This window comes from Lolium perenne, chromosome 1, assembly GCF_019359855.2.
Source record: "Lolium perenne isolate Kyuss_39 chromosome 1, Kyuss_2.0, whole genome shotgun sequence".
Classification (NCBI taxonomy): domain Eukaryota; kingdom Viridiplantae; phylum Streptophyta; class Magnoliopsida; order Poales; family Poaceae; genus Lolium; species Lolium perenne.
This window is the reverse complement of record NC_067244.2, coordinates 246739176-246764446: the sequence shown is the minus strand read 5'-3', so window position 1 is coordinate 246764446 and position 25271 is coordinate 246739176. Positions and strand designations below refer to the sequence as shown.

Below are 25271 nucleotides of genomic sequence, written 5' to 3'. Positions count from 1 at the left end.
GCTGCTCCCACTCGCTCTGCCATTTGTCTAAAGCGCCGCCACTCATCGGCGGGTCGTCCTTGTGGTAGCGGCCGCCCGTCGCGAAGTCGCGGAGCGTCGGCGGCACCCATTCGGCGCCGGCGTACTTGCACGCCGCACGCCGACTCCCGGCGGCGGAGAGCTTGCAGTGGCGGCGCCACGCATCCTCCATCATGCCCGGCGAGCGGGATCGCATTGATCCTGCGGCGGCGAGGCACTACTCCGCCGATGTGCGCTCATGGCGGATGGAGGTGCAAATGCTGCGGCGTGCGGCTATGAATTGCTCGCCGGAGTGTGTGTGGGGAGGCGGCGGCGCACGACGGGGCTAGGGTTGCGAGTGAGGGTACGGGCCGGCCCGAATACAGGGCTTGCTAGACGGCCCAAAATGCCCTCACCCCTATCCCGCCGGAATTATACGGGGTGCGCGCGTTTTGATGGGCCTGCTAGACATGCTCTTATACCACATGGATGTTCAGCAAACAACTAATCGATCCATGGATCTTCTGCCGATATATGATCAAGGAATCAATTCGTCAAAATTAATTCGGAGATCCTATACTACATTTACAGCTCATTGTCAATTTTGTTTCCTACTTTGGGCAATGAATGCATTGCATGAGTACATACATACATATCCAAATACACATGTAAAAATATTTACGCATGCATGCATAGCCTATCTCTTGGCGAAGAGATTTTGTATTTTTCTGGCAATCATTAATTTGCCAGTATTGCTGTAATCAAAATTATACGAATATATGTACAAACTCGAACTAGTAACGTATAGTAACGGACGCCAGGCTTTTTCACATCCGGCCATCCGGAAAAGAAAGAAACGGAAGAGGCGAGCAGTGTAAAACCTTCTCTAATTCCTCCTTACTGCACGCAATTAGCCTGATTTTTGTTTCCAATCAGAGGATTTCCCCCTGCGCCGGCCGCATATAAACCCACGATCGCTCGACGCCCATCGCAATCCACCCATCATCTCCTTCCTCGACGACGACGGCGCGCAGGGCAATGGCCATCTCCTCATCCACCACCGTGGGCGGCGCAGCCGCGGCGCCGCGCCGGCGCACCAGGTCGACGTCTACGGTGCTCCTGATGGCGAACTACGCGGCGCTGCTGGTAGGCTCGGTGGCGTCGAGCCTGCTCTCCCGGTTCTACTTCGAGCACGGTGGGCAGAACAAGTGGGTGGTGACGCTAGTGCAGTCGGCGGGGTTCCCGACGCTGGTGGCCGCCGTCTTCCTCGCCGGCCGCCCCGCCGCCGCGCCCCGCCCGTTTCTGTGGTTCTCGCGGCGGTTCCTGTCCGTGTGCCTCATCATCGGCGCGCTCATGGGCGTCAACAACTTGCTCTTCTCCTACAGCTCCTCGCTGCTCCCCGTGTCCACCTCGTCGCTGCTGCTCTCCACGCAGCTCGCCTTCACGCTCGTCCTCGCCGTCGCCATCGTACGCCACCCGATCACCTTCGTCAACCTCAACGCCGTCGTGCTCATGACGCTCTGCTCGGTGCTCCTCGGGCTCCGCTCCGGCGACACCGGCGAGAGCCCGGACAGGAAGGGATACATCCTCGGCTTCGTCGTCACGCTCTCCGCGGCGGGGCTCTTCTCCGCGTACCTGCCCGTCATGGAGCTCCTGTACCGGGAGGCGGTCTCCGGCGGGTTCATCCTGGCGGTGGAAGTGCAGGCGGTGATGCAGGCCATGGCGTCCGTCGTGGCAGCGGTCGGGCTCGTGGCCTCGGGCGGCATGCGCGACGAGGTGGCGCGCTGGAAGGGGTCCCACGCAGTGTACTGGCTCGTGGTGGCGACACTGCTGGTGACGTGGCAGGCATGCTTCATGGGCACCGCAGGCGTGATCTACCTCACGTCGTCGCTCCACAGCGGCGTCTGCATGGCGGCGGTGCTCACGATCAACGTGATCGGCGGCGTCGTGGTGTTCGGCGACCCCTTCGGCGCCGAGAAGGCCATCGCCACCGTGCTCTGCATCTGGGGCCTCTCCTCGTACCTCTACGGCGAGTACACCAAGAGCAAGAAGAAGGCCGCCGACGATGATGATCAGGACAAAGACGACGATGCCCTCGCCGGGGACAATGACGACGCGCTCAAGAGCCTCACCGCCGGCGGAGACGAGGCCACCGAAACCGTTTGAGGCAGCGCCGGCCGGCCACAGGGGGTAAGTGTACGAACCATGTGAGAAAAGAGTACGTTGCAACAATTGCAATGGAAACTGAAATTTTCTTTGGTAGTACCCCGGAAAGCAATGTGGCAGGATCGATGATGCGCTAGCTTGTTGTAGACGTGTCATGTTACATCGATTAGGCAAAGAGTTATTTACAGCTTACAAAGAGACAAGAATGGCGTGGGTGATGATGATCGATGCTTGTTTGGTGGCTACTATCCTTGGCTAGGTTTGCTGTGAGGTTCTCTTCAGGGTTTAGCATGGATGCATGCATATGTAGGTGTGTGAAACAACTTTCACAGTGTAAATCTGCTGTACTTTCACCTGGGTTAGTTACCACCATGAACATGGTGTTGTCATGTCTATCTATGCTTCAGATCTATCTATCTATTCTCTTTAATTTAATCTTTCGTTACTGCATTGCATCAATTCCCAATAGTTTACCTAGTTAGCAAGCTAGCTAACTGGCCTGCTCTGAAACTGTGTGATCATTCCCCCCTTGTTGTCATGCCATGACTCCTTATCCTAATAGAACTGTGTGTACATTCCTGAAGTACATTTCCCCATGATGTATCGGTTATTGGTATGGACCATATCACGAGTCATATACTTAGTCCTACAAATCAGTAGTGCTCTACATAGTTCTCTCTCTCTGAATTGATAGGAATAATACTCACTTGTACATCTGGGTCCCTAGTTCTTAAACGCCTCAATTCACTTGCTTTTGATGCTCATCCTATCCTTAAGATCTTGAGGTAATTTTGACTGTGATGTATAGGATAGTATCCTGGAATTGGTCTTTTAGGGGATTCCTTGTTATCCGTAATCGCTCACGGGACGTGTTGAATGTAGATGGGCTGCGGCCCTAAGGCAGCCCATGTAGTCTACAATTTCTGAAATCTCAAGACCCATCACGTTGGCAGCTTGGGACAGCCTTGGGGGACAAAGTTTAGTCCCACATTGCTAGTTGGGAGAGAGTTGGATTGGTATATAAGGGCTGTTGTTCTAGTCATTCCAAGTGAGTGAGAATAGAAGGAGCCCTCGCGCACTCCTCCTCCTCCACCCGCCCCGCCTCGGCTCGGCTCGGCACGTCACATCACGCACGTCGCGTTTCGTGACTCGAGTTCGAGTTCGAGACACACTCAAGGAAGCCTAAATTTTTACTTCGTGCACCAACTGAGTTGGGTACGTGTCGACCTGCATGTGCATGTTTGCCGCGTATCCCTGGCTTCCTACGCGTGTCAACGCGATCGGGGCGGCTCTCCTCCCAGGCTATACAATGAGACCGATCAGATCTGGAAAACAGTGCTCTCAGATCTCTCTCGTGAAGTTCCTTTTGTTGCGCTACTCTCTAGTCTTCCCCATCCCGGCGACTGCGTGCATAGCCGTCCGGGAGAGCAGGCATCCGAAACCCCGTTCGTTGAGATCCTCCACCGGGAGACGGGCAATAAGGTTTTTGGGGAGCGTCTCGGCGCGACTGCTCGCTGCTGTTCGTGCTCTTCTTCGACGGTTCGGCTGCTTCATCGACAGATCCGACTACACCATGGGCGACATCAACAATACCCATGGTGGTGGTGGTGCTGCTGCTAGTGCGACCTTCCCGGTCGTGATGTACGTGCTTTTCCTCTCCTACCTTGCACTGCTACTTGTTTCACGTTCAGATCTGATGCATGTGCTTAGTCTGATGTGTATGGTTAAGTATGCTTGTGCATCTATAATGTTGCTTTCGGTAATTAAACTCACACGGAAATTGCCTAATAATCCAACAATCCAAAAACTTTATCTGCTTAGGCAATTTTCACCGTCTGGTTTTGCTGCTGCGCTCAAACCGAGCCCGTTTACGGGTTCTCATTTCAAGAGATGGCAGAATAAGACCCTCTTGTGGCTCACTTCTATGGGCGTGCACCGAGTTGCGGAAGGTACTCCCAGAGGTCCGCTTACTCCTGAAGAGGATAAAGCGTTCAGGGATGCCACCGTAATTTCTGTGGGTGCCGTCCTTAGTGTGCTTGGAGACAAGTCGGTTGATGCTTATCTGCACATCCGAAATGGGGAGGAACTGTGGGATGCACTGGATGCTAAGTTAGGTGTTGCCGATGCCGGAGGTGAACTGTATGCTATGGAGCAGTTCAATGACTACAGAATGGTTGAGAACCGATCTGTATTAGAACAAGCTCATGAGATACAGATCATGGCAAAGGAACTCGAGCTCCTCAAGTGTGTGCTACCGGACAAGTTTGTCGCGGGATGCATTGTCGCTAAGCTTCCCCCTTCATGGAGGAACTTTGTCACTTCTCTGAAACATCAGAGGCATGAGTTCTCTGTTGAGAATATCATGGGATCTCTGGATGTTGAGGAGAAGGCGAGGGCAAAAGACAAACACACTGGAGGAACCGAGGGACGTTCAGCTGCCAATATGGTGCATAAAAAATGCCCACAAGTCCAAGGGAAAGAACAAGGGAGTCTCCCAGACTACCAACTTCAAGAAGAAGGGGAAAACGGAGAAGAAAGATCCTTGCTGGGTGTGTGGCGAGATAGGCCATTGGGCTAATCGCTGTCCACAACGCAAAGGAAAGAAATGTCTGGTTGGACAGAACTCAAATTCTGTCAGCATAATCATTGGCAACACAGAGGAAGGAACTACAGGGTATGGTAATATATTACCTACTGTTCTTTCGATGTTTCAGCCCACAGAATGGTGGGCTGATACAGGTGCCAATGTTCATGTGTGTGCTGACATCTCCATGTTTACCTCTTATCAGGCCCGAGGTTCCTCAGTAATGATGGAAAATGGGTTACATGCTACTGTTCGTGGTGTTGGCACGGTAGATCTGAAGTTTACTTCGGGAAAGATCGTGCAACTAAAGAACGTGTTGCATGTCCCTTCTAACAAGAAGAATCTCGTCAGTGGCTCCCGTCTTATGAAAGATGGGTTTAAGTTTGTGTTTGTGTTTGAGTCCAATAAAGTTGTACTATCTAAGTATGGAACTTTTGTTGGAAAGGGCTATGAATGTGAGGGAATGTTTCGCTTCTCTCTAGAAGACTTCTGTGATAATGTTGTGAACCATGTAAGCACTAGTGTTAATGAAACTAATGTTTGGCATTCACGACTTTGTCATGTTAATTTTGGTTATATGACGCGGCTTGCTGATATGAGTTTAATTCCGAAATTCACCTTTGTCAAAAGCTCTAAGTGCCATGCTTGTGTGCAAGCAAAGCAACCTCGCAAGCCTCACAAGCCTGCGAAGGAAAGAAACTTGGCACCACTAGAGCTCATACATTCAGATCTATGTGAGATGAATGGTGAGTTGATAAGAGGTGGAAAGAAATATTTCATGACTTTGATTGATGATTCCACTAGGTACTGTTATGTGTATCTTCTGAAAACTAAAGATGAGGCTCTTGATTTCTTTAAAATCTATAAGGCTGAAGCTGAAAATCAACTTGAAAGAAAGATAAAAAGGGTTCGGTCCGATCGTGGTGGAGAGTGCTTTTCTAATGAGTTCAATTTATTCTGTGCGGAACATGGTATAATCCATGAGAGGACGCCTCCCAATTCCCCACAATCCAATGGGATTGCGGAAAGGAAAAAAACCGTACTCTAACAGATTTGGTTAACGCCATGTTAGATGTTTCGGGTTTATCCAAGGAATGGTGGGGGAGGCTATATTGACTTCTTGTCATGTCCTAAATCGTGTTCCAACCAAGAATAAAGAGATTACCCCTTATGAGAAATGGGAAAAGAAAATACCAACACTCTCCTACCTACGAACTTGGGGTTGTTTGGCTAAAGTGAATTTGCCAATCACCAAAAAGCGAAATCTTGGACCAAAAACCGTGGATTGGACCAAAGTACATAAGATGTGATGGAATAAAAATATAGTTTCACTAGAGGAACCTGATAATGTTGTCGATGAAGAAGGGGATGCCTTGGGTATCCCCAAGCTTAGACGCTTGAGTCCTCTTGAAATATGCAGGGGTGAACCACCGGGGCATCCCCAAGCTTAGAGCTTTCACTCTCCTTGATCATATTGTATCATCCTCCTCTCTTGATCCTTGAAAACTTCCTCCACACCAAACTCAAAACAACTCATTAGAGGGTTAGTGCACAATTAAAATTCACATATTCAGAGGTGACATAATCATTCTTAACACTTCTTAACATTGCACAAATCTACTGAAAGTTAATGGAATCGAAAAATCCATCAAGTATAGCAAAACAGGCAATGCGAAATAAAAGGCAGAATCTGTCAAAACAGAACAGTTCGTAATGACGAATTTCTAAGAGGCACCAGACTTGCTCAAATGAAAATTCTCAAATTTAATGAAAGTTGCGTACATATCTGAGGATCACTCACGTAAATTGGCATAATTTTCTGAGTTACCTACAGAGAATTAGGCCCAGATTCGTGACAGCAAAGAAATCTGTTTCTGCGCAGTAATCCAAATCTAGTATGAACCTTACTACCAACGACTTTACTTGGCACAACAATGCAAAAAACTAAGATAAGGAGAGGTTGCTACAGTTGTAACAACTTCCAAGACTCAAATATAAAATAAAAGTGCAGTAGTAAAATCATGGGTTGTCTCCCATAAGCGTTTTCCTTTAACGCCTTTCAGCTAGGCGCAGAAAGTGTGTATCAAGTATTATCAAGAGATGATGCATCTACAGCGGGGTTTGGAGTTTTCTCAACCATGCATTGTATTTTGTATACATAAGTTTCAGAGGCTCCCTTTTCATTAGTCTTGGGCTTGCTACTCTCATCAAACAAATTTTCAGGGACAAGCCAAGCATAATTATCATCTAGAGCTTCATGCATTGCTAGGAGCTTGCAAGGTATCGGTGCTTTAATCTCCCCACCATCATTAACATTATTAGTGTACTTAATTCTATCCATATCTATCTTTTCAAGTGTTCTTTTAAAATCGGTGATCATACCAAGCCTCTCATGCTTACTAAAAACTTTTCTAGCTTCTTTGGCTATATCCTCATATTCTCGCACTAGGACTTTTAAAACAAAATCTCTCTTCTCTCCCCTCTCCATATCAGAAAGTGTAAGAAACATGTGTTGTATCATGGGGTTGAGACTAATAAATCTAGCTTCCATCATGCGTACCAAACAAACAGAGGCATCTTCATAGGTAGGGACAGCTTTTGCCAGTGGTATATCTTTGAGATCTTCATACATACTAATATGGGTGAAAAATTCTTCTATATTATCTCTTCCAATTATAGACCCTTGTCCCACATGTACATCTTTTACAGTAAAATTAAAAGGAAACATGCTGAAATAAGTAAAGCAAATGCAAGTAACTAATTTTTTTTGTGTTTTTAATATGGAGTATGCAAACAAGACAGTAAATAAAGTAAAGCTAGCAACTATTTTTTGTGTTTTGATATAATGCAGCAAACAAAGTAGTAAATAAAATAAAGCAAGACAAAAACAAAGTAAAGAGATTGGAAGTGGAGACTCCCCTTGCAGCGTGTCTTGATCTCCCCGGCAACGGCGCCAGAAAAAGAGCTTGATACGTGTACAACACGCGTCCGTTGGGAACCCCAAGAGGAAGGTGTGATGTGTACAGCGGCAAGTTTTTCCTCAGTAAGAAACCAAGGTTTATCGAACCAGTAGGAGCCAAGAAGCACGTTGAAGGTTGATGGCGGCGAGATGTAGTGCGGCGCAACACCAGTGATTCCGGCGCCAACGTGGAACCTGCACAACACAACCAAAGTACTTTGCCCCAACGAAACAGTGAGGTTGTCAATCTCACCGGCTTGCTGTAACAAAGGATTAGATGTATAGTGTGGATGATGATTGTTTGCAGAAAACAGTAGAACAAGTATTGCAGTAGATTGTATTCGATGTAAAAGAATGGACTGGGGTCCACAGTTCACTAGAGGCGTCTCTCCCATAAGATAAATAGCATGTTGGGTGAACAAATTATAGTTGGGCAATTGACAAATAAAGAGGGCATGACCATGCACATACATGATATGATGAGTATAGTGAGATTTAATTGGGCATTACGACAAAGTACATAGACCGCTATCTAGCATGCATCTATGCCTGAAAAGTCCACCTTCAGGTTATCATCCGAACCCCTTCCAGTATTAAGTTGCAAACAACAGACAATTGCATTAAGTATGGTGCGTAATGTAATCAACAACTACATCCTCGGACATAGCATCGATGTTTTATCCCTAGTGGCAACAACACATCCACAACCTTAGAACTTTCTGTCACTGTCCCAGATTTAATGGAGGCATGAACCCACTATCGAGCATAAATACTCCCTCTTGGAGTTACTAGCAAAAACTTGGCCAGAGCCCTTACTAATAACGGAGAGCATGCAAGATCATAAACAACACATAGATATAAATTGATAATCAACATAACATAGTATTCTCTATCCATCGGATCCCAACAAACACAACGTGTAGCATTACAGATAGATGATCTTGATCATGTTAGGCAGCTCACAAGACCCGACAATGAAGCACAATTAGGAGAAGATGACCATCTAGCTACTTCACGATGGCAATTTTATCCACGGATCCGGGTATCCATGGATATTCGACCCACCGGGCACGGGTATGGAGGGTTGGTTGTGTCCACGGATTTCATGGGGCGGATATCCGATGATTCATGGAGCGGGCACGGGCAGAGCTTTTGCTCCATGGATATTCGATGGATATCCAACTGACATGTGGGACCTACATGTCAGTGACACATGAGATTTTACCTACGATTGGCTGTCCTTTTTAGGCCCAAATCACCATACCCTTAATTTAAGCCTTAATGATTTTATACTCTAAATAATCACGGAACTGCCTTGTGCTGGTAGGGCTTCCGCCGTCCGCATTGACTGTGGATCTTCGTTGATTGCTCCGCCTCCTCGGTAATGTGATATATTGTTGCTTTGATATTCCTATGAATTGTCGACATACTTACGGCTGAAATGTTACTGAAATAATGTCGAAATGCTACCAAAATATTCATGTTAGCTTATTATTGATGAAATGCAAGTGAAATATTGATGAAATTCTATTCAAATTTTATGGGCATGGATATCTATGGATATCCAGGTATCTGATGCGTGTAGTTGACACGTCCGTTGGGAACCCCAAGAGGAAGGTGTGATGCGCACAGCGGCAAGTTTCCCTCAGTAAGAAACCAAGGTTTAATCGAACCAGTAGGAGTCAAGAAGCACGTTGAAGGTTTATGGCGGCGGGATGTAGTGCGGCGCAACACCAGAGATTCCGGCGCCAACGTGGAACCTGCACAACACAACCAAAGTACTTTGCCCCAACGAAACAGTGAGGTTGTCAATCTCACCGGCTTGCTGTAACAAAGGATTAACCGTATTGTGTGGAAGATGACTGTTTGCAGAAAACAGTAAAACAAGTATTGCAGTAGATTGTATGCGATGTAAAGAATAGGACCGGGGTCCACAGTTCACTAGAGGTGTCTCTCCCATAAGATAAACAGCATGTTGGGTGAACAAATTACAGTTGGGCAATTGACAAATAGAGAGGGTATGACCATGCACATACATATTATGATGAGTATAGTGAGATTTCATTGGGCATTACGACAAAGTACATAGACCGCTATCCAGCATGCATCTATACCTAAAAAGTCCACCTTCAGGTTATCATCCGAACCCCCTCCAGTATTAAGTTGAAAACAACAGACAATTGCATTAAGTATTGCGCATAATGTAATCAGTAACTACATCCTCGAACATAGCACCAATGTTTTATCCCTAGTGGCAACAGCACATCCATAATCTTAGAGATTTCTGTCACTTCCCCAGATTCACGGAGACATGAACCCACTATTGAGCATAAATACTCCCTCTTAGAGTTACAAGCATTTACTTGGCCAGAGCATCTACTAGTAACGGAGAGCATGCAAGATCATAAACAACACATAGATATAAATTGATAATCAACATAACAAGTATTCTCTATTCATCGGATCCCAACAAACACAACATATAGAATTACAGATAGATGATCTTGATCATGTTCGGCAGCTCACAAGACCCAACAATTAAGCACAATGGGGAGAAGACAACCATCTAGCTACTGCTATGGACCCATAGTCCAGGGGTGAACTACTCACTCATCACTCCGGAGGCGACCATGGCGGCGTAGAGTCCTCCGGGAGATGATTCCCCTCTCCGGCAGGGTACCGGAGGCGATCTCCTGAATCCCCCGAGATGGGATTGGCGGCGGCGGCATCTCTGGAAGGTTTTCCGTATCGTGGCTCTCGGTACTGGGGGTTTCGCGACGGAGGCTTTAAGTAGGCGGAAGGGCAGGTCAGGGGGCCACACGAGGGCCCCACACCACAGGTCGGCACGGCCAAGGGCCAGGCCGCGCCGCCCTAGGGTTTGGCTGCCTCGTGGCCCCACTTCGTCTCCTCTTCGGTCTTCTGGAAGCTTCGTGGAAAAATAGAACCCTGGGCGTTGATTTCGTCCAATTCCGAGAATATTTCGTTACTAGGATTTCTGAAACCAAAAACAGCAGAAAACAGCAACTGGCTCTTCGGCATCTTGTTAATAGGTTAGTTCCAGAAAATGCACGAATATGACATAAAGTGTGCATAAAACATGTAGATATCATCAATAATGTGGCATGGAACACAAGAAATTATCGATACGTCGGAGACGTATCAGCATCCCCAAGCTTAGTTCTGCTGTCGTCCGAGCGGTAAAACGATAACAAAGATAATTTCTGGAGTGACATGCCATCATAACCTTGATCATACTATTTGTAAACATATGTAATGAATGCAGCGATCAAAACAATGGTAATGACATGAGTAAACAAGTGAATCATAAAGCAAAGACTTTTCATGAATAGTACTTCAAGACAAGCATCAATAAGTCTTGCATAAGAGTTAACTCATAAAGCAATAAATCAAAGTAAAGGTATTGAAGCAACACAAAGGAAGATTAAGTTTCAGCGGTTGCTTTCAACTTATAACATGTATATCTCATGGATATTGTCAACATAGAGTAATATAATAAGTGCAATATGCAAATATGTAGGAATCAATGCACAGTTCACACAAGTGTTTGCTTCTTGAGGTGGAGAGAAATAGGTGAACTGACTCAACATAAAAGTAAAAAGAATGGTCCTTCAAAGAGGAAAGCATCGATTGCTATATTTGTGCTAGAGCTTTTATTTTGAAAACATGAAACAATTTTGTCAACGGTAGTAATAAAGCATATGAGTTATGTAAATTATATCTTACAAGTTGCAAGCCTCATGCATAGTATACTAATAGTGCCCGCACCTTGTCCTAATTAGCTTGGACTACCAGATCATCGCAATACACATGTTTTAACCAAGTGTCACAATGGGGTACCTCCATGCCGCCTGTACAAAGGTCTAAGGAGAAAGCTCGCATTTTGGATTTCTCGCTTTTGATTATTCTCAACTTAGACATCCATACCGGGACAACATGGACAACAGATAATGGACTCCTCTTTAATGCATAAGCATGTGGCAACAATTATTATTCTCATATGAGATTGAGGATATATGTCCAAAACTGAAACTTCCACCATGAATCATGGCTTTAGTTAGCGGCCCAATGTTCTTCTCTAACAATATGCATGCTTAACCATAAGGTGGTAGATCTCCCTTACTTCAGATAAGACGGACATGCATAGCAACTCACATGATATTCAACAAAGAATAGTTGATGGCGTCCCCAGTGAACATGGTTATCGCACAACAAGCAACTTAATAAGAGATAAAGTGCATAAGTACATATTCAATACTACAATAGTTTTTAAGCTATTTGTCCCATGAGCTATATATTGTAAAGGTGGAGAATGGAAATTTAAAGGTAGCACTCAAGCAATTTACTTTGGAATGGCGGAGAAATACCATGTAGTAGGTAGGTATGGTGGACACAAATGGCATAGTGGTTGGCTCAAGGATTTTGGATGCATGAGAAGTATTCCCTCTCGATACAAGGTTTAGGCTAGCAAGGTTATTTGAAACAAACACAAGGATGAACGGCGCAGCAAAACTCACATAAAAGACATATTGTAAACATTATAAGACTCTACACCGTCTTCCTTGTTGTTCAAAACTCAATACTAGAAATTATCTAGACTTTAGAGAGACCAAATATGCAAACCAAATTTTAGCATGCTCTATGTATTTCTTCATTAATGGGTGCAAAGTATATGATGCAAGAGCTTAAACATGAGCACAACAATTGCCAAGTATCACATTATCCAAGACATTTTAGAATTACTACATGTAGCATTTTCCAATTCCAACCATATAACAATTTAACGAAGAAGAAACTTCGCCATGAATACTATGAGTAAAGCCTAAGGACATACTTGTCCATATGCTACAGCGGAGCGTGTCTCTCTCCCACAAAGTGAATGCTAGGATCCATTTTATTCAAAAAAAATAAAAACAAAAACAAACCGACGCTCCAAGAAAAGCACATAAGATGTGATGGAATAAAAATATAGTTTCAGGGGAGGAACCTGATAATATTGTCGATGAAGAAGGGGATGCCTTGGGCATCCCCAAGCTTAGACGCTTGAGTCTTCTTAGAATATGCAGGGGTGAACCACCGGAGCATCCCCAAGCTTAGAGCTTTCACTCTCCTTGATCATATTGCATCATACTCCTCTCTTGATCCTTGAAAACTTCCTCCACACCAAACTCGAAACAACTCATTAGAGGGTTAGTGGACAATAAAAATTAACATGTTCAGAGGTGACACAATCATTCTTAACACTTCTGGACATTGCATAAAGCTATTGGACATTAATGGATCAAAGAAATTCATCCAACATAGCAAAAGAGGCAATGCGAAATAAAAGGCAGAATCTGTCAAAAACAGAACAGTTCGTATTGAAGAATTTTATCGAGGCACCAGACTTGCTCAAATGAAAATTCTCAAATTGAATGAAAGTTGCGTACATATCTGAGGATCACTCACGTAAATTAGCATAATTTTCTGAGTTACCTACAGAGAAAACAGCCCAGATTCGTGACAGCAAAGAAATCTGAAACTGCGCAGTAATCCAAATCTAGTATGAACTTTACTATCAAAGACTTTACTTGGCACAACAAAACACAAAACTAAGATAAGTAGAGGTTGCTACAGTAGTAAATAACTTCCAAGACTCAAATAAAAACAAAGTACTTTAGTAAAAACCATGGGTTGTCTCCCATAAGCGCTTTTCTTTAACGCCTTTCAGCTAGGCGCAGAAAGTGTATATCAAGTATTATCGAGAGACGAAGCATCTTCAGCAGGGTTTGGTGTTTTCTCAACCATGCATAATATATTGGATACATAAGTTTCAGCGGCTCCCTTTTCATTAGTCTTGGGTTTGCTACTCTCATCAAACAAATTTTCAGGAACAAGCCAAGCATAGTTATTTTCTAATGCATCATTCATCGCTAGGAGCTTACATGGTATTGGTGCTTTGATCTCCCCACCATCATTAATATTATTAGTGTACTTAATTCTATCCATATCCATCTTTTCAAGGAGACTAACAAAATTGGTATAAGAACCAAGCATAATATATTTAGCAAAGACCTTTCTAGCCTCTCTTGCTATACCACCAAATTCTCTAAGAAGGATTTCTAAAATAAAGTCTTTCTTTTCCCCTTCTTCCATATCACCGAGTGTAAGAAACATGTGTTGGATTATAGGATTGAGATTAACAAATTTAGTTTCCATCATACGAACTAAAGCAGCAGCGGCAATTTCATAAGTAGGAGCAAGTTCTACCAAGTGTCTATCTTCAAAATCTTCAACGGTACTGACATGATTGAAAAATTCTTCTATATTATTTCTCCCAATTATAGACCCACGTCCTACCGGTATGTCTTTCGTGGTAAAATTAAAAGGAAACATGATGAATCAAGTAAAGTAAATGCAAGTAACTAATTTTTTTTTTTGGGTTTTTGATATAGAGTGCAAACAAGACAGTAAAATAAAGTAAAACTAGCAACTAATTTTTTTGTATTTTGGTATAGTGCAGCAAACAAAGTAGTAAATAAAACTAAGCAAGACAAAAACAAAGTAAAGAGATTGGGATGTGGAGACTCCCCTTGCAGCGTGTCTTGATCTCCCCGGCAACGGCGCCAGAAATTTGCTTGATGCGTGTAGTTGACACGTCCGTTGGGAACCCCAAGAGGAAGGTGTGATGCGCACAGCGGCAAGTTTCCCTCAGTAAGAAACCAAGGTTTAATCGAACCAGTAGGAGTCAAGAAGCACGTTGAAGGTTGATGGCGGCGGGATGTAGTGCGGCGCAACACCAGAGATTCCGGCGCCAACGTGGAACCTGCACAACACAACCAAAGTACTTTGCCCCAACGAAACAGTGAGGTTGTCAATCTCACCGGCTTGCTGTAACAAAGGATTAACCGTATTGTGTGGAAGATGATTGTTTGCGAGAAAACAAGAAACAAGTATTGCAGTAGATTGTATGCGATGTAAAGAATAGGACCGGGGTCCACAGTTCACTAGAGGTGTCTCTCCCATAAGATAAACAACATGTTGGGTGAACAAATTACAGTTGGGCAATTGACAAATAGAGAGGGCATGACCATGCACATACATATTATGATGAGTATAGTGAGATTTAATTGGGCATTACGACAAAGTACATAGACCGCTATCCAGCATGCATCTATGCCTAAAAAGTCCACCTTCAGGTTATCATCCGAACCCCCTCCAGTATTAAGTTGAAAACAACAGACAATTGCATTAAGTATTACGCGTAATGTAATCAGTAACTACATCCTCGAACATAGCACCAATGTTTTATCCCTAGTGGCAACATCACATCCATAATCTTAGAGATTTCTGTCACTTCCCCAGATTCACGGAGACATGAACCCACTATCGAGCATAAATACTCCCTCTTGGAGTTACAAGCATTTACTTGGCCAGAGCATCTACTAGTAACGGAGAGCATGCAAGATCATAAATAATACATAGATATAAATTGATAATCAACATAACAAGTATTCTCTATTCATCGGATCCCAACAAACACAACATATAGAATTACAGATAGATGATCTTGATCATGTTCGGCAGCTCACAAGACCCGACAATTAAGCACAATGGGGAGAAGACAACCATCTAGCTACTGCTATGGACCCATAGTCCAGGGGTGAACTACTCACTCATCACTCCGGAGGCGACCATGGCGGCGTAGAGTCCTCCGGGAGATGATTCCCCTCTCCGGCAGGGTGCCGGAGGCGATCTCCTGAATCCCCCGAGATGGGATTGGCGGCGGCGGCGTCTCTGGAAGGTTTTCCGTATCGTGGCTCTCGGTACTGGGGGTTTCGCGACGGAGGCTTTAAGTAGGCGGAAGGGCAGGTCAGGGGGCCACACGAGGGCCCCACACCACAGGTCGGCGCGGCCAAGGGCCAGGCCGCGCCGCCCTAGGGTTTGGCCGCCTCATGGCCCCACTTCGTCTCCTCTTCGGTCTTCTGAAAGCTTCGTGGCAAAATAGGACCCTGGGCGTTGATTTCGTCCAATTCCGAGAATATTTCGTTACTAGGATTTCTGAAACCAAAAACAGCAGAAAACAAAGAATCGGCTCTTCGGCATCTTGTTAATAGGTTAGTTCCAGAAAATGCACGAATATGACATAAAGTGTGCATAAAACATGTAGATATCATCAGTAATGTGGCATGGAACACAAGAAATTATCGATACGTCGGAGACATATCAGTATCCATCGGATTTAGATTTGGAGCGACATCCATGCCCATGGATACGTTCGTGGGTGGAGCAGAGCGAGGCTGATGGATTTAGGCATGGATCTGATTTTCCGATATCCGTCCAAACCCGCTCCATTGCCATCTTGATAGCTACTGCTATGGACCCATAGTCCAGGGGTGAACTACTCACTCATCACTCCGGAGGCGACCATGGCGGTGAAGAGTCCTCCGGGAGATGATTCCCCTCTCCGGCAGGGTGCCGGAGGCAATCTCCTGAATCCCCCGAGATGGGATTGGCGGCGGCGGCGTCTCTGGTAGGTTTTCCGTATCGTGGCTCTCGGTACTGGGGGTTTCGCGACGAAGGCTTTAAGTAGGCGGAGGAGATAGGTCAGGGGGCCTGACAGGGGGGCCACACACTAGGGCGGCACGGGCCCCCCTTGGCCGCGCCGCCTTAGCGTGTCGGCGCCCCGTGGCCCCACTTCGTGACTCCTTCGGTCTTCTGGAAGCTTCGTGTGAAAATAGGCCCCTGGGCGTTGATTTCGTCCAATTCCGAGAATATTTCCTTACTAGGATTTCTGAAACCAAAAACAACAGAAAACAACAACTGGCTCTTCGGCATCTCGTTAATAGGTTAGTGCCGGAAAATGCATAAATATGACATAAAGTATGCATAAAACATGTAGATATCATCAATAATGTGGCATGGAACATAAGAAATTATCGATACGTCGGAGACGTATCAATGGACCGGCCTTCCCGGCGCACGTTCTGCGTGACAAAAAACCCGCTCCGGTCACTCGCCCGGTCGATCGGTCTGTGGACCGGATGGCCCGGTCGGTGGCCCGGTCTGACCGGGTCCTGAACCGGACGGCCCGGTCCCAGGCCTGGTTGACCGGCCTCCTCGACGATTGACTCAACCCAATTTTTACCCAACAGTTATATTTGCTCTTGGGCTATAAATAGCCCTCTCTCTTGATTCCCCCCATGATTCTTGCTCATTCTTGAGGGATCTAAGAGAGGAGATCTAGAACTACAATCCCCACAAATCCATCTCTCCTCTAAGTGAGGGGAACCCTTTGGATCTAGATCTTGGAGTCATTTGTTGATTTCCTTTTTGTTCTTCCTCTCTAATCTTATTATAGAATTTGTTGCTTTGGTGGGATTTGAGTGTGAAGGATTTGAACACCTCTAGTGTTCTTGCTTTGCATCATTGCATAGTGTTGAGATCTCCACCACGATTAGTTCGAGTGAGAGACCGTGAGCTTGTTACTCTTGGAGGGAGACCTCCTAGTTGGCTTGGCGGTTGGTGCTCCGGTGATCTCTTCAAGGAAGATTATGAAGAGGTCCGGGCTTCTCCTTCGTGGGGCTTGTGAAGTGGTTGTGGAGCTTGCCATCTCCGGAGTGGAGGAAAAGCTAACCTTAAGGAAAGGGTCATTATCCTTCGTGGGTGTGGCTCGGAGAATAGGGTGAGCCTTCGTGGCGTTGGGAAATCCTTCGTGGGACCTCCACTCCTCCAAACACGACGTACCTTCTTGCAAAGGAAGGGAACACGGGAATACATCCTCGTCTACGCGTGGGTTAAATCTGATAAGAATCTCGGATACAAATCTTCATGTATAATTTTCCTTCTAGCATGCCACAAAGCCCACAATGTCACACAACGACCCTAGTCGCCTCTCCATGCGGTAACTCCTTGATAATCGTTGCTAGCCAGGCACACGCATGCGGCTCCTTGAGGTTGAAGATGAAATCATTAACCTCCTCCGGTGCAAGGGCCCAAACACTTCTTGCATGATGGCACTCAGCAAGCGAATGTCGCCATGAGTCTTGGCCACCACAGACCGCACACACACTCTGTGTCGCCGATGATTGAGCACGTCACCCGTTGTAGAGACTGTCGTGCAAGTCTCCACAGAAAAACTCTCAACTTTGTTGGAACCTGAACTTTCTAGAGACTTGACAAACTGTTTTCCTGCTCTTTAACATTTGAAGCAGCTGAACTCTCCTCTAACCATGCAGTTTGTCTCTCCTTTGTTTGAACTAACATGCGATAAGCTGAACGTACTGTGAAAATACCTTTCCAGAAGTCATTTTGTCTCCTCGTGCTGAACGGTATATTTCTAGTGATATCAGCATCCATTGGCAGAAAAGTCCCTTGGACCTTCTCCATGTCCCATGTAGCCGTGCACGGATCGATAAGTTCACACATCAACTGTGGTTGGTCATCATTTGACAAACAAGCAATCGGTCGAAGAAGGCCATCCATCAGAAGCCAATTTGTGTTCCATATATCTGTCTCCTCTCTCGTCCCTATTCTTTTAATCAACCCTTGCTTGAGCACATCCCTCCCATCAATTATAGCTCGCCATATCCGTGATGGTGAAGCTGATGGGATTCGTAGCATAGAAAACAAAAATTTTCCTACCGCATGAACGAAAAACCAAGCCAAGATGCAATCTAGAAGATGGTAGCAATGAGGGGATCACGAGGCTAACCCTTGAAGATTTCCAAAGCCTACGAGATTAGATCTCGTTGTTGTAGAAGATGATCACTTGCCGCTTTCAAAAGCGCGTAGAAGATCTTGACGGTGCCACAATCGGGCAGCACCTCCGTACTCGGTCACACGTTCGGTGTTGATGAAGATGATGTCCTTCTCCCCGTTCCAGCGGGCAGTGGAAGTAGTAGATCCTCCTCGGAATCCCGGCAGCACGACGGCGTGGTGGCGGTGGTGGTGGAGAACTCCGGCAGGGCTTGGCCTATGCGTTGCGGGAGTATTATGTGGAGGAGGAGAGGCTAGGGTTTGGGGAGAGGGGAGGGGCACTTGGGCGCCGGCCCTTGGATGCCCTAGGTGGTGCAGCCAAGCCATGGGCAGCCCCTCCCTCTCCTCCTCATTATATAGGTGGAACCCCAAGGGTTTGCCCAAAGTCTTCGAATAAGACCCCAACAGAAAAACTGCCTTATGGACGAAACCTAGAGGGACAGGGACTCTCCCCTTCCCCCTTTACTTGGCCGGCCAAGGAGGTGGAGTCCACCATGGACTCCACCCTCCCACTTGGTTGGCTGGTTAGGGTTTGTGGAGTCCCTCCGGGACTCCTCCTTCCATAGTGATTTATTCCGGATAATTCTAGAAACCACCTTGCATAAATTCACCGGATCATTTCCAAACTTGGAAAGTGACTTCCTATATATGAATCTTATTCTCCGGACCATTCCGGAACTCCTCGTGATGTCCTGGATCCCATCCGAGACTCCGAACAAAACTTCGAACTCCATTCCATATTCCATATCTACTTAAACGACATCAAACCTTAAGTGTGTCACCCTACGGTTCGCGAACTATGCAGACATGGTTGAGAATTCTCTCCAACCAATAACCAATAGCGGGATCTGGAGATCCATAATGGCTCCCACATATTCAACGATGACTTAGTGATCGATTGAACCATTCACATACGATACCGATTCCCTTTGTCACACGATATTTTACTTGTCCGAGGTTTGATCATCGGTATCTCTATACCTTGTTCAACCTTGTCTCAGACAAGTACTCTTTACTCGTACCGTGGTATATCATCTCTTGTGAACCATTCACATGCTTGCAAGCTAATCAGACGACATTCCACCGAGAGGGCCCAGAGTATATCTATCCGTCATTGGGATGGACAAATCCCACTGTTGATCCATATGCCTCAACTCATACTTTCCGAATACCTAATCCCACCTTTATAACCACCCATTTACGCAGTGGCGTTTGATGTAATCAAAGTACCCTTCCAGCATAAGTGATTTACATGATCTCATGGTCGAAGGACTAGGTAACTATGTATCGAAAGCTTATAGCAAATGAACTTAATGATGTGATCTTATGCTACGCTTAATTGGGTGTGTCCATTACATCATTCATATAATGACATAACCTTGTTATTAATAACATCCAATGTTCATGATCATGAAACTATGATCATCTATTAATCAACAAGCTAGTTATACAAGAGGCTTACTAGGGACTCCTTGTTGTTCACATAACACGCATGTATCAATGTTTCGGTTAATACAATTATAGCATGGTATGTAAACATTATCATAAACTCAAAGATATATTATAATAACCATTTTATTATTGCCTCTTGGGCATATCTCCAACAGTCTCCCACTTGCACTAGAGTCAATAATCTAGTTTTACATTTGTAAAGATATAACACCTTGGCCTTCCGGTGCTTTATCATGTTTTGCTCACGGGAGAGGTTTTAGTCAACGGACCTGACATGCTCAGAACCGTATGTATTTTGCAATTCATTTGCGTCTTCACGCATCATTCATTTTCCTAATGAGTCGGCATTAAATATGTTTGGTCTTCTGGTGGAACCTTAATTCCGCGGTCTGAAATATGTCACTAATATTGTCACACACAATATAGCTTCAAAGTTCTGACACTATCGGAACTACACCAAGTTCTCAAAGAATTTATCGACTTAACATCTTCAGTCATTGTCAAAACAATGACATACTCTGCCTTCGTTTGTAGAATCCGTCACAATATTTAGAACTCATCTAAATCTAGCATAGACATCTTCTAGCTCATTGCATGTGCTACCTTTTAATCAACACTTAGTCCAATTTGAGATTGAAATTTTATTTTTATATGTGACAAAACTAATATCGGTGCAACATCTTACATCGATTTGTTTGTCATTTCTCCATACAAAACTATATATATATATATCCTTGGTTCTTCTTAAGTACTCAAGAATATTCTTACTGTTTTTCAATAATCATCACATGAATCATTCTGGTACATGCTCATAACACTTTTAAGAGGACAGGACATCTGATTGTGTACATATTATTCGTGATCTATAATCACTCATGTGTTTTTACTCATTGAGTGTAAGATACACTCAAGTCTTGTTAAACCTTCACATGACAAGAACATTTTCTTAATATTTCTATATTGAACTACTTCAGTATCCATTCTATGTACTTTGACTTAAACTTATTATGTGTTTCAATCTATCTTCATAGATCTTGACACTAAATTTGTTTCAGTCCATATCCTTTCATTGAAGTTAATTTCCCAATGAAACCTTTTAATCAAGTATATAATTACATCATTTATAACCAACTATATGTCATCTACATAAAGTATTATAAATATGTCTCAGCGCTCCCACTTAATTTCATCCGGTGAAGATTCCAACTCCGCGATACTCACTTCATCCAATTGAAGTTTGTATACCTATCTAGTATTCCACGGACCAGCAAAACTCTTGGTTGTATCTTGTATACACCTTTAATACACACTTCTGTTAAGTAATGTATTTTGCCATCCTACTAGCAAATCTCATAAAAGAAATATGTAGCGATTACTAGAATAATCCACATAGACTATAAGCATTGCTACAGAATATCTAATCTTATCGCAGTCAACTCTTTGAACTTTGTCGTAAACAACTTTTCGACAAATCGAGCTTCTTCAAGGATATTACATCCAAGTTCATCAATTTCATAGATTTATTTACTTTCAAAAAGTATTCATCTATCTTGGATTTCATGGCGCATAGCCATTTTAACGGAGTCAGGGCCCATCATAACTTCTTTGTATGTAGTTGATTTATCATTGTTCAAAAACAATCCTTTGTCCACAAATCATTTATTTGATCACAAAGTAAATCATACCTACAAGGTTCAATAGTTACTTTGATCTCCATGGCTAAAACATTTTGTAGTCATGGGAGCCATGATCGTCGTGGCCGCTTCTAGAACCAATTCCGATGTTGCGCTACTCTGATCATTATGCTTAGGTTCATAAACCTTATCAAGTTCTATTGTCCTTCCACTCAAATACTTCGCTAGAAACAATTTCTCGGAAATAAGAAACATTGACAAACACTTTTGTCTTTGTCTCGTGGGAAGAATTCTCAATCAAATCTCTGGGATAACCAACAAAGACATTCATCCGAATTTGGTTGTAAACTTACTTATGCTATGCATACCAAAATTTAAGAAAGGACTATCAGGGTTCATACCCATGCCATAACTCGTATGGTGTCATTTCAACGGATCATGATGATGCTCTATTCAGTGTAAAAGCGGTAGTCACTAAAGCATAATCCACAAAAAGATAATGACGTCATAATATTTTATCTCATCATTAATCCAACAAGGTTTGGATACATCTCTCGGATACTATATCATCATTATGATACTCCAAGAAATGTGAGTTGTAGAACAATTTCATGACTCTTTTAGATGTTCGCTAAAACTCGTACTTCAAATATTTCCACCATGATCCAATCATAGATATTAGACTTATCTATTACGATGATTTCCACTTCATGCTGAAATATATTTGAATCTATTCAAATGTTTCAAACTTTTTCCTTATCGAATATATCCACATATATATACTCAATTCATTGTTGGAAGTTTTCATGAAGTAGAAGAATCTCCCGCACACAACTATGTCCAGTGAACCACATACATCATCATGTATGTTTTCACTAAGTTAGTTGTCCGTTCAACTCTTGGCCTATGAACGGTATTTTAGTCATTATCTTTTAGAAAAGATTTGCAAGCGCCAAACGATTCAAAAATCAAATGACTCCAAAAATCCATTTGCATTGAGTTCCTTTATGCGTTCTTATCTAAAATGACCTAAATGGCAGTTACACAAATAAGTGGAATTCAAATCATTTGCCTTATGGCATTTTAGCATCAGTGTTATGTATGTGTGTTTCACCATTAAGATTTATAATAACTTATCCATCGTACATGGAGTAATGTCATAATTTGAACAACTCATTGTTTTTTTTATTTGACCAGAACAAAATAACAATTATTAAGTTCTTTATTATAAATTCTAAGGGCTGGGTAGAATGCCAACGACAAACATAATAACACTTTATTATGTTTCAGACGTGCATTATTACCATATTCCTTATCAGTCACTTAGGCCATCGTATTCTTGTATTGCGTTGTATTGTATGGCATCTCATACCAACCAATCTGGTACAAATACCCAAGAATTTCATTATGTGACCAAACAAGGAATACATTCATAACATGTATATCATTTATATACACCTGAGCTAGACTTTCTAGTCTTTTTCTTTCTTTCTACCAAATTTTTTTTTTGTAGTTTCTCTTTTAGCTTTCCCCATTCTCAGAAAACACTTCACCTTCAATAACTTCTAGGTTTGTTTGGTCAAATACCAATAACCTTGAGGTTCTTACTTTGAAGTTGATCATCATATGACAAGTGTTTCAGATTTCACTATTAGTAACTTTGTAATATGATGAACAATTTCACTCATAATTTTATCCATCATATCATGACGATTTTCCGAGATCATGTCTGTACATGCTAGGCTCATAAAGTTTAACCTCAGTATTCGCATGTGCAAATCTGGCTTGCACCCGTTGTATGCACACGTAGAATCGATAACACCCGATCATCACGTGATGCTTCGAAACGACGAGTCTTAGCAACGGTGCATACTAAGGACGATCACTTCATGGATATGCGAATATCGTTAGTGCCCCAATAGTTGGAGGATTGGGACGCCTTGCGTCTTCAACCTTTGTGCATTCCCATAAAACTTATGAGTTTATGTAGTCTCACCAAATTATATTCTATCACCTTGCAATAAGGTCTTAGATATCACATATATCTCATACCCTGCTTATTTCTGAAAACAAAATTTCCAGCTCCATACTTTTCAAACAGATTTGAACTTCTAGTTTCACGGAGACAAGATGACTTTAGGTACTAACTGAAACCATAGCTCCTTGAATCAACAATGTGAGGTTTACTAAAAGTTTGCAATAGGACTTAATCATTTTCTTGATTCTTTAACAATACAGCACCAGTCCGTAAAGTTACTTACCAGATTTAACAGTATTTCTATCTCAATTACAAGACTAGCGCATGGTAGAAAACGGATGCCAGTTCTACAAAATTAATTCAAAATACAACTCAGAATAAGTTCATGATAATTAGTTCATGTTTTAATCTAATTACTAATGAACTATCACTTAATAAAACATCCCTCATAGTTGTTAAGTGGTACACGATCCAAATCCACTACACCAAAACCGATCATCACGTGAGATGATGTAGCTTCAATGGTGAACATCAACATGTTGATCATATCATCCATATGACTCGTGTTCAACCTTTCGGTTTCCGTTGTCCCGAGGGAATGTATGTACATGCCAACGACAAACATAATAACACTCAAGGTGAATTCTCTCCCACAGGGCCCAGCACACGGCATGCCTCACGCACTCCTGAACGGGCCTCTTGACACGGCCTGCAGCGTCTCTCCCGTTCATCCACACATTAGCATATCTAGGTCCACGCCGGGACGGTCGTCAAAGGTCCAGCTGATCGATACCGCGTGTGTCCGGCCGGCTCACAAGAGCTCCTATTTCCCGCTGTAAGCGGGAGCGAACCTTCCTCCCGCCTGAAGCGGCCACTTCATGGGCCGCCCTGACACGGCCTAACAAAAGGTACTATCGATTTTTCTTTTTTTATTTTCCATTTTTTTGTTCGGAGAAAATTTTGAATCTAAAGTTTCTCCAAAGAGACGAATTTCAATTATTGAATAAATTTCAAATCTGAATAAATTTTAGTATTGTACAAATTTCAAAACCAAGCAAATTTTCAGTTCGAATTTTTTTCAAACAAATTTGATATTTGTACAAATTTTAAAAATGAACATTTTTAAAATTTGAATAATTTTGTTAAAAAATTAAAATCTACAAATCGTTCAGATTTGAAAAAAGTTCAAATAAGAAATATGTTCCGATTAAAAAAAGTTCAAAAAAATTGAAAAATTCTAAGTTGAAAAAAGTTAAGGTTTGAAGAAAACTTCAAAAAAGACTGAAAGAAAATCGGAAAACCGGAAGAAAAAGATAGAGAAAACTGAAAAACCGGCTAAATGGAAGAAAACCTGAGGGAAAATCACACTGTACTTGCTACATGGGCCGGCCCAGAAACAATTGGCCCCTGTGCGGAGCACTGCATCCCTCCTGCTGTAAGCAAAGAATAGGAATTGCCGGCTCATGGGGTTTCGAGTTTCGAGTTTTTTTTTTACCCTTTCGACCAAAACTAGACTGAGAAAATGCATGTAAAAAGGAGAGATTCAGAACGTAGCTTTACTTTGATTTCATCCCTAGATTGCTTTTTAATCATCTCACATTTTTTTAAAAACATAGTATAAACATAGACGCTCACATATACACCTATACACTCACCTCATTTCTCTATTGTACGTAGCTTTGCTTAGATTTGCGTCAACGCAAGGGTCAAGTCTCTCTTGTACATAACTTTGCTTAGATTTGATCT

The 25271-nt window shown here is 43.4% G+C and overlaps 1 protein-coding gene across 1 annotated transcript; it reads left to right on the top strand.

Moving 5' to 3' along the window:
- The first annotated feature begins 911 nt into the window (after nt 1-911).
- Nucleotides 912-2569, top strand: LOC127327510 (probable purine permease 4). The gene has a single exon (XM_051354290.2). The coding sequence runs from the start codon at nt 1036-1038 to the stop codon at nt 2161-2163; it is 1128 nt and encodes a 375-aa protein (XP_051210250.1). The 5' UTR covers nt 912-1035; the 3' UTR covers nt 2164-2569.
- The last annotated feature ends 22702 nt before the right edge of the window (nt 2570-25271 follow it).

What these genes read in the sequence shown, in the direction of transcription:
- LOC127327510 (XM_051354290.2), top strand. Translation starts at nt 1,036, where the DNA reads ATGGCCATCTCCTCATCCACCACCGTGGGCGGCGCAGCCGCGGCGCCG.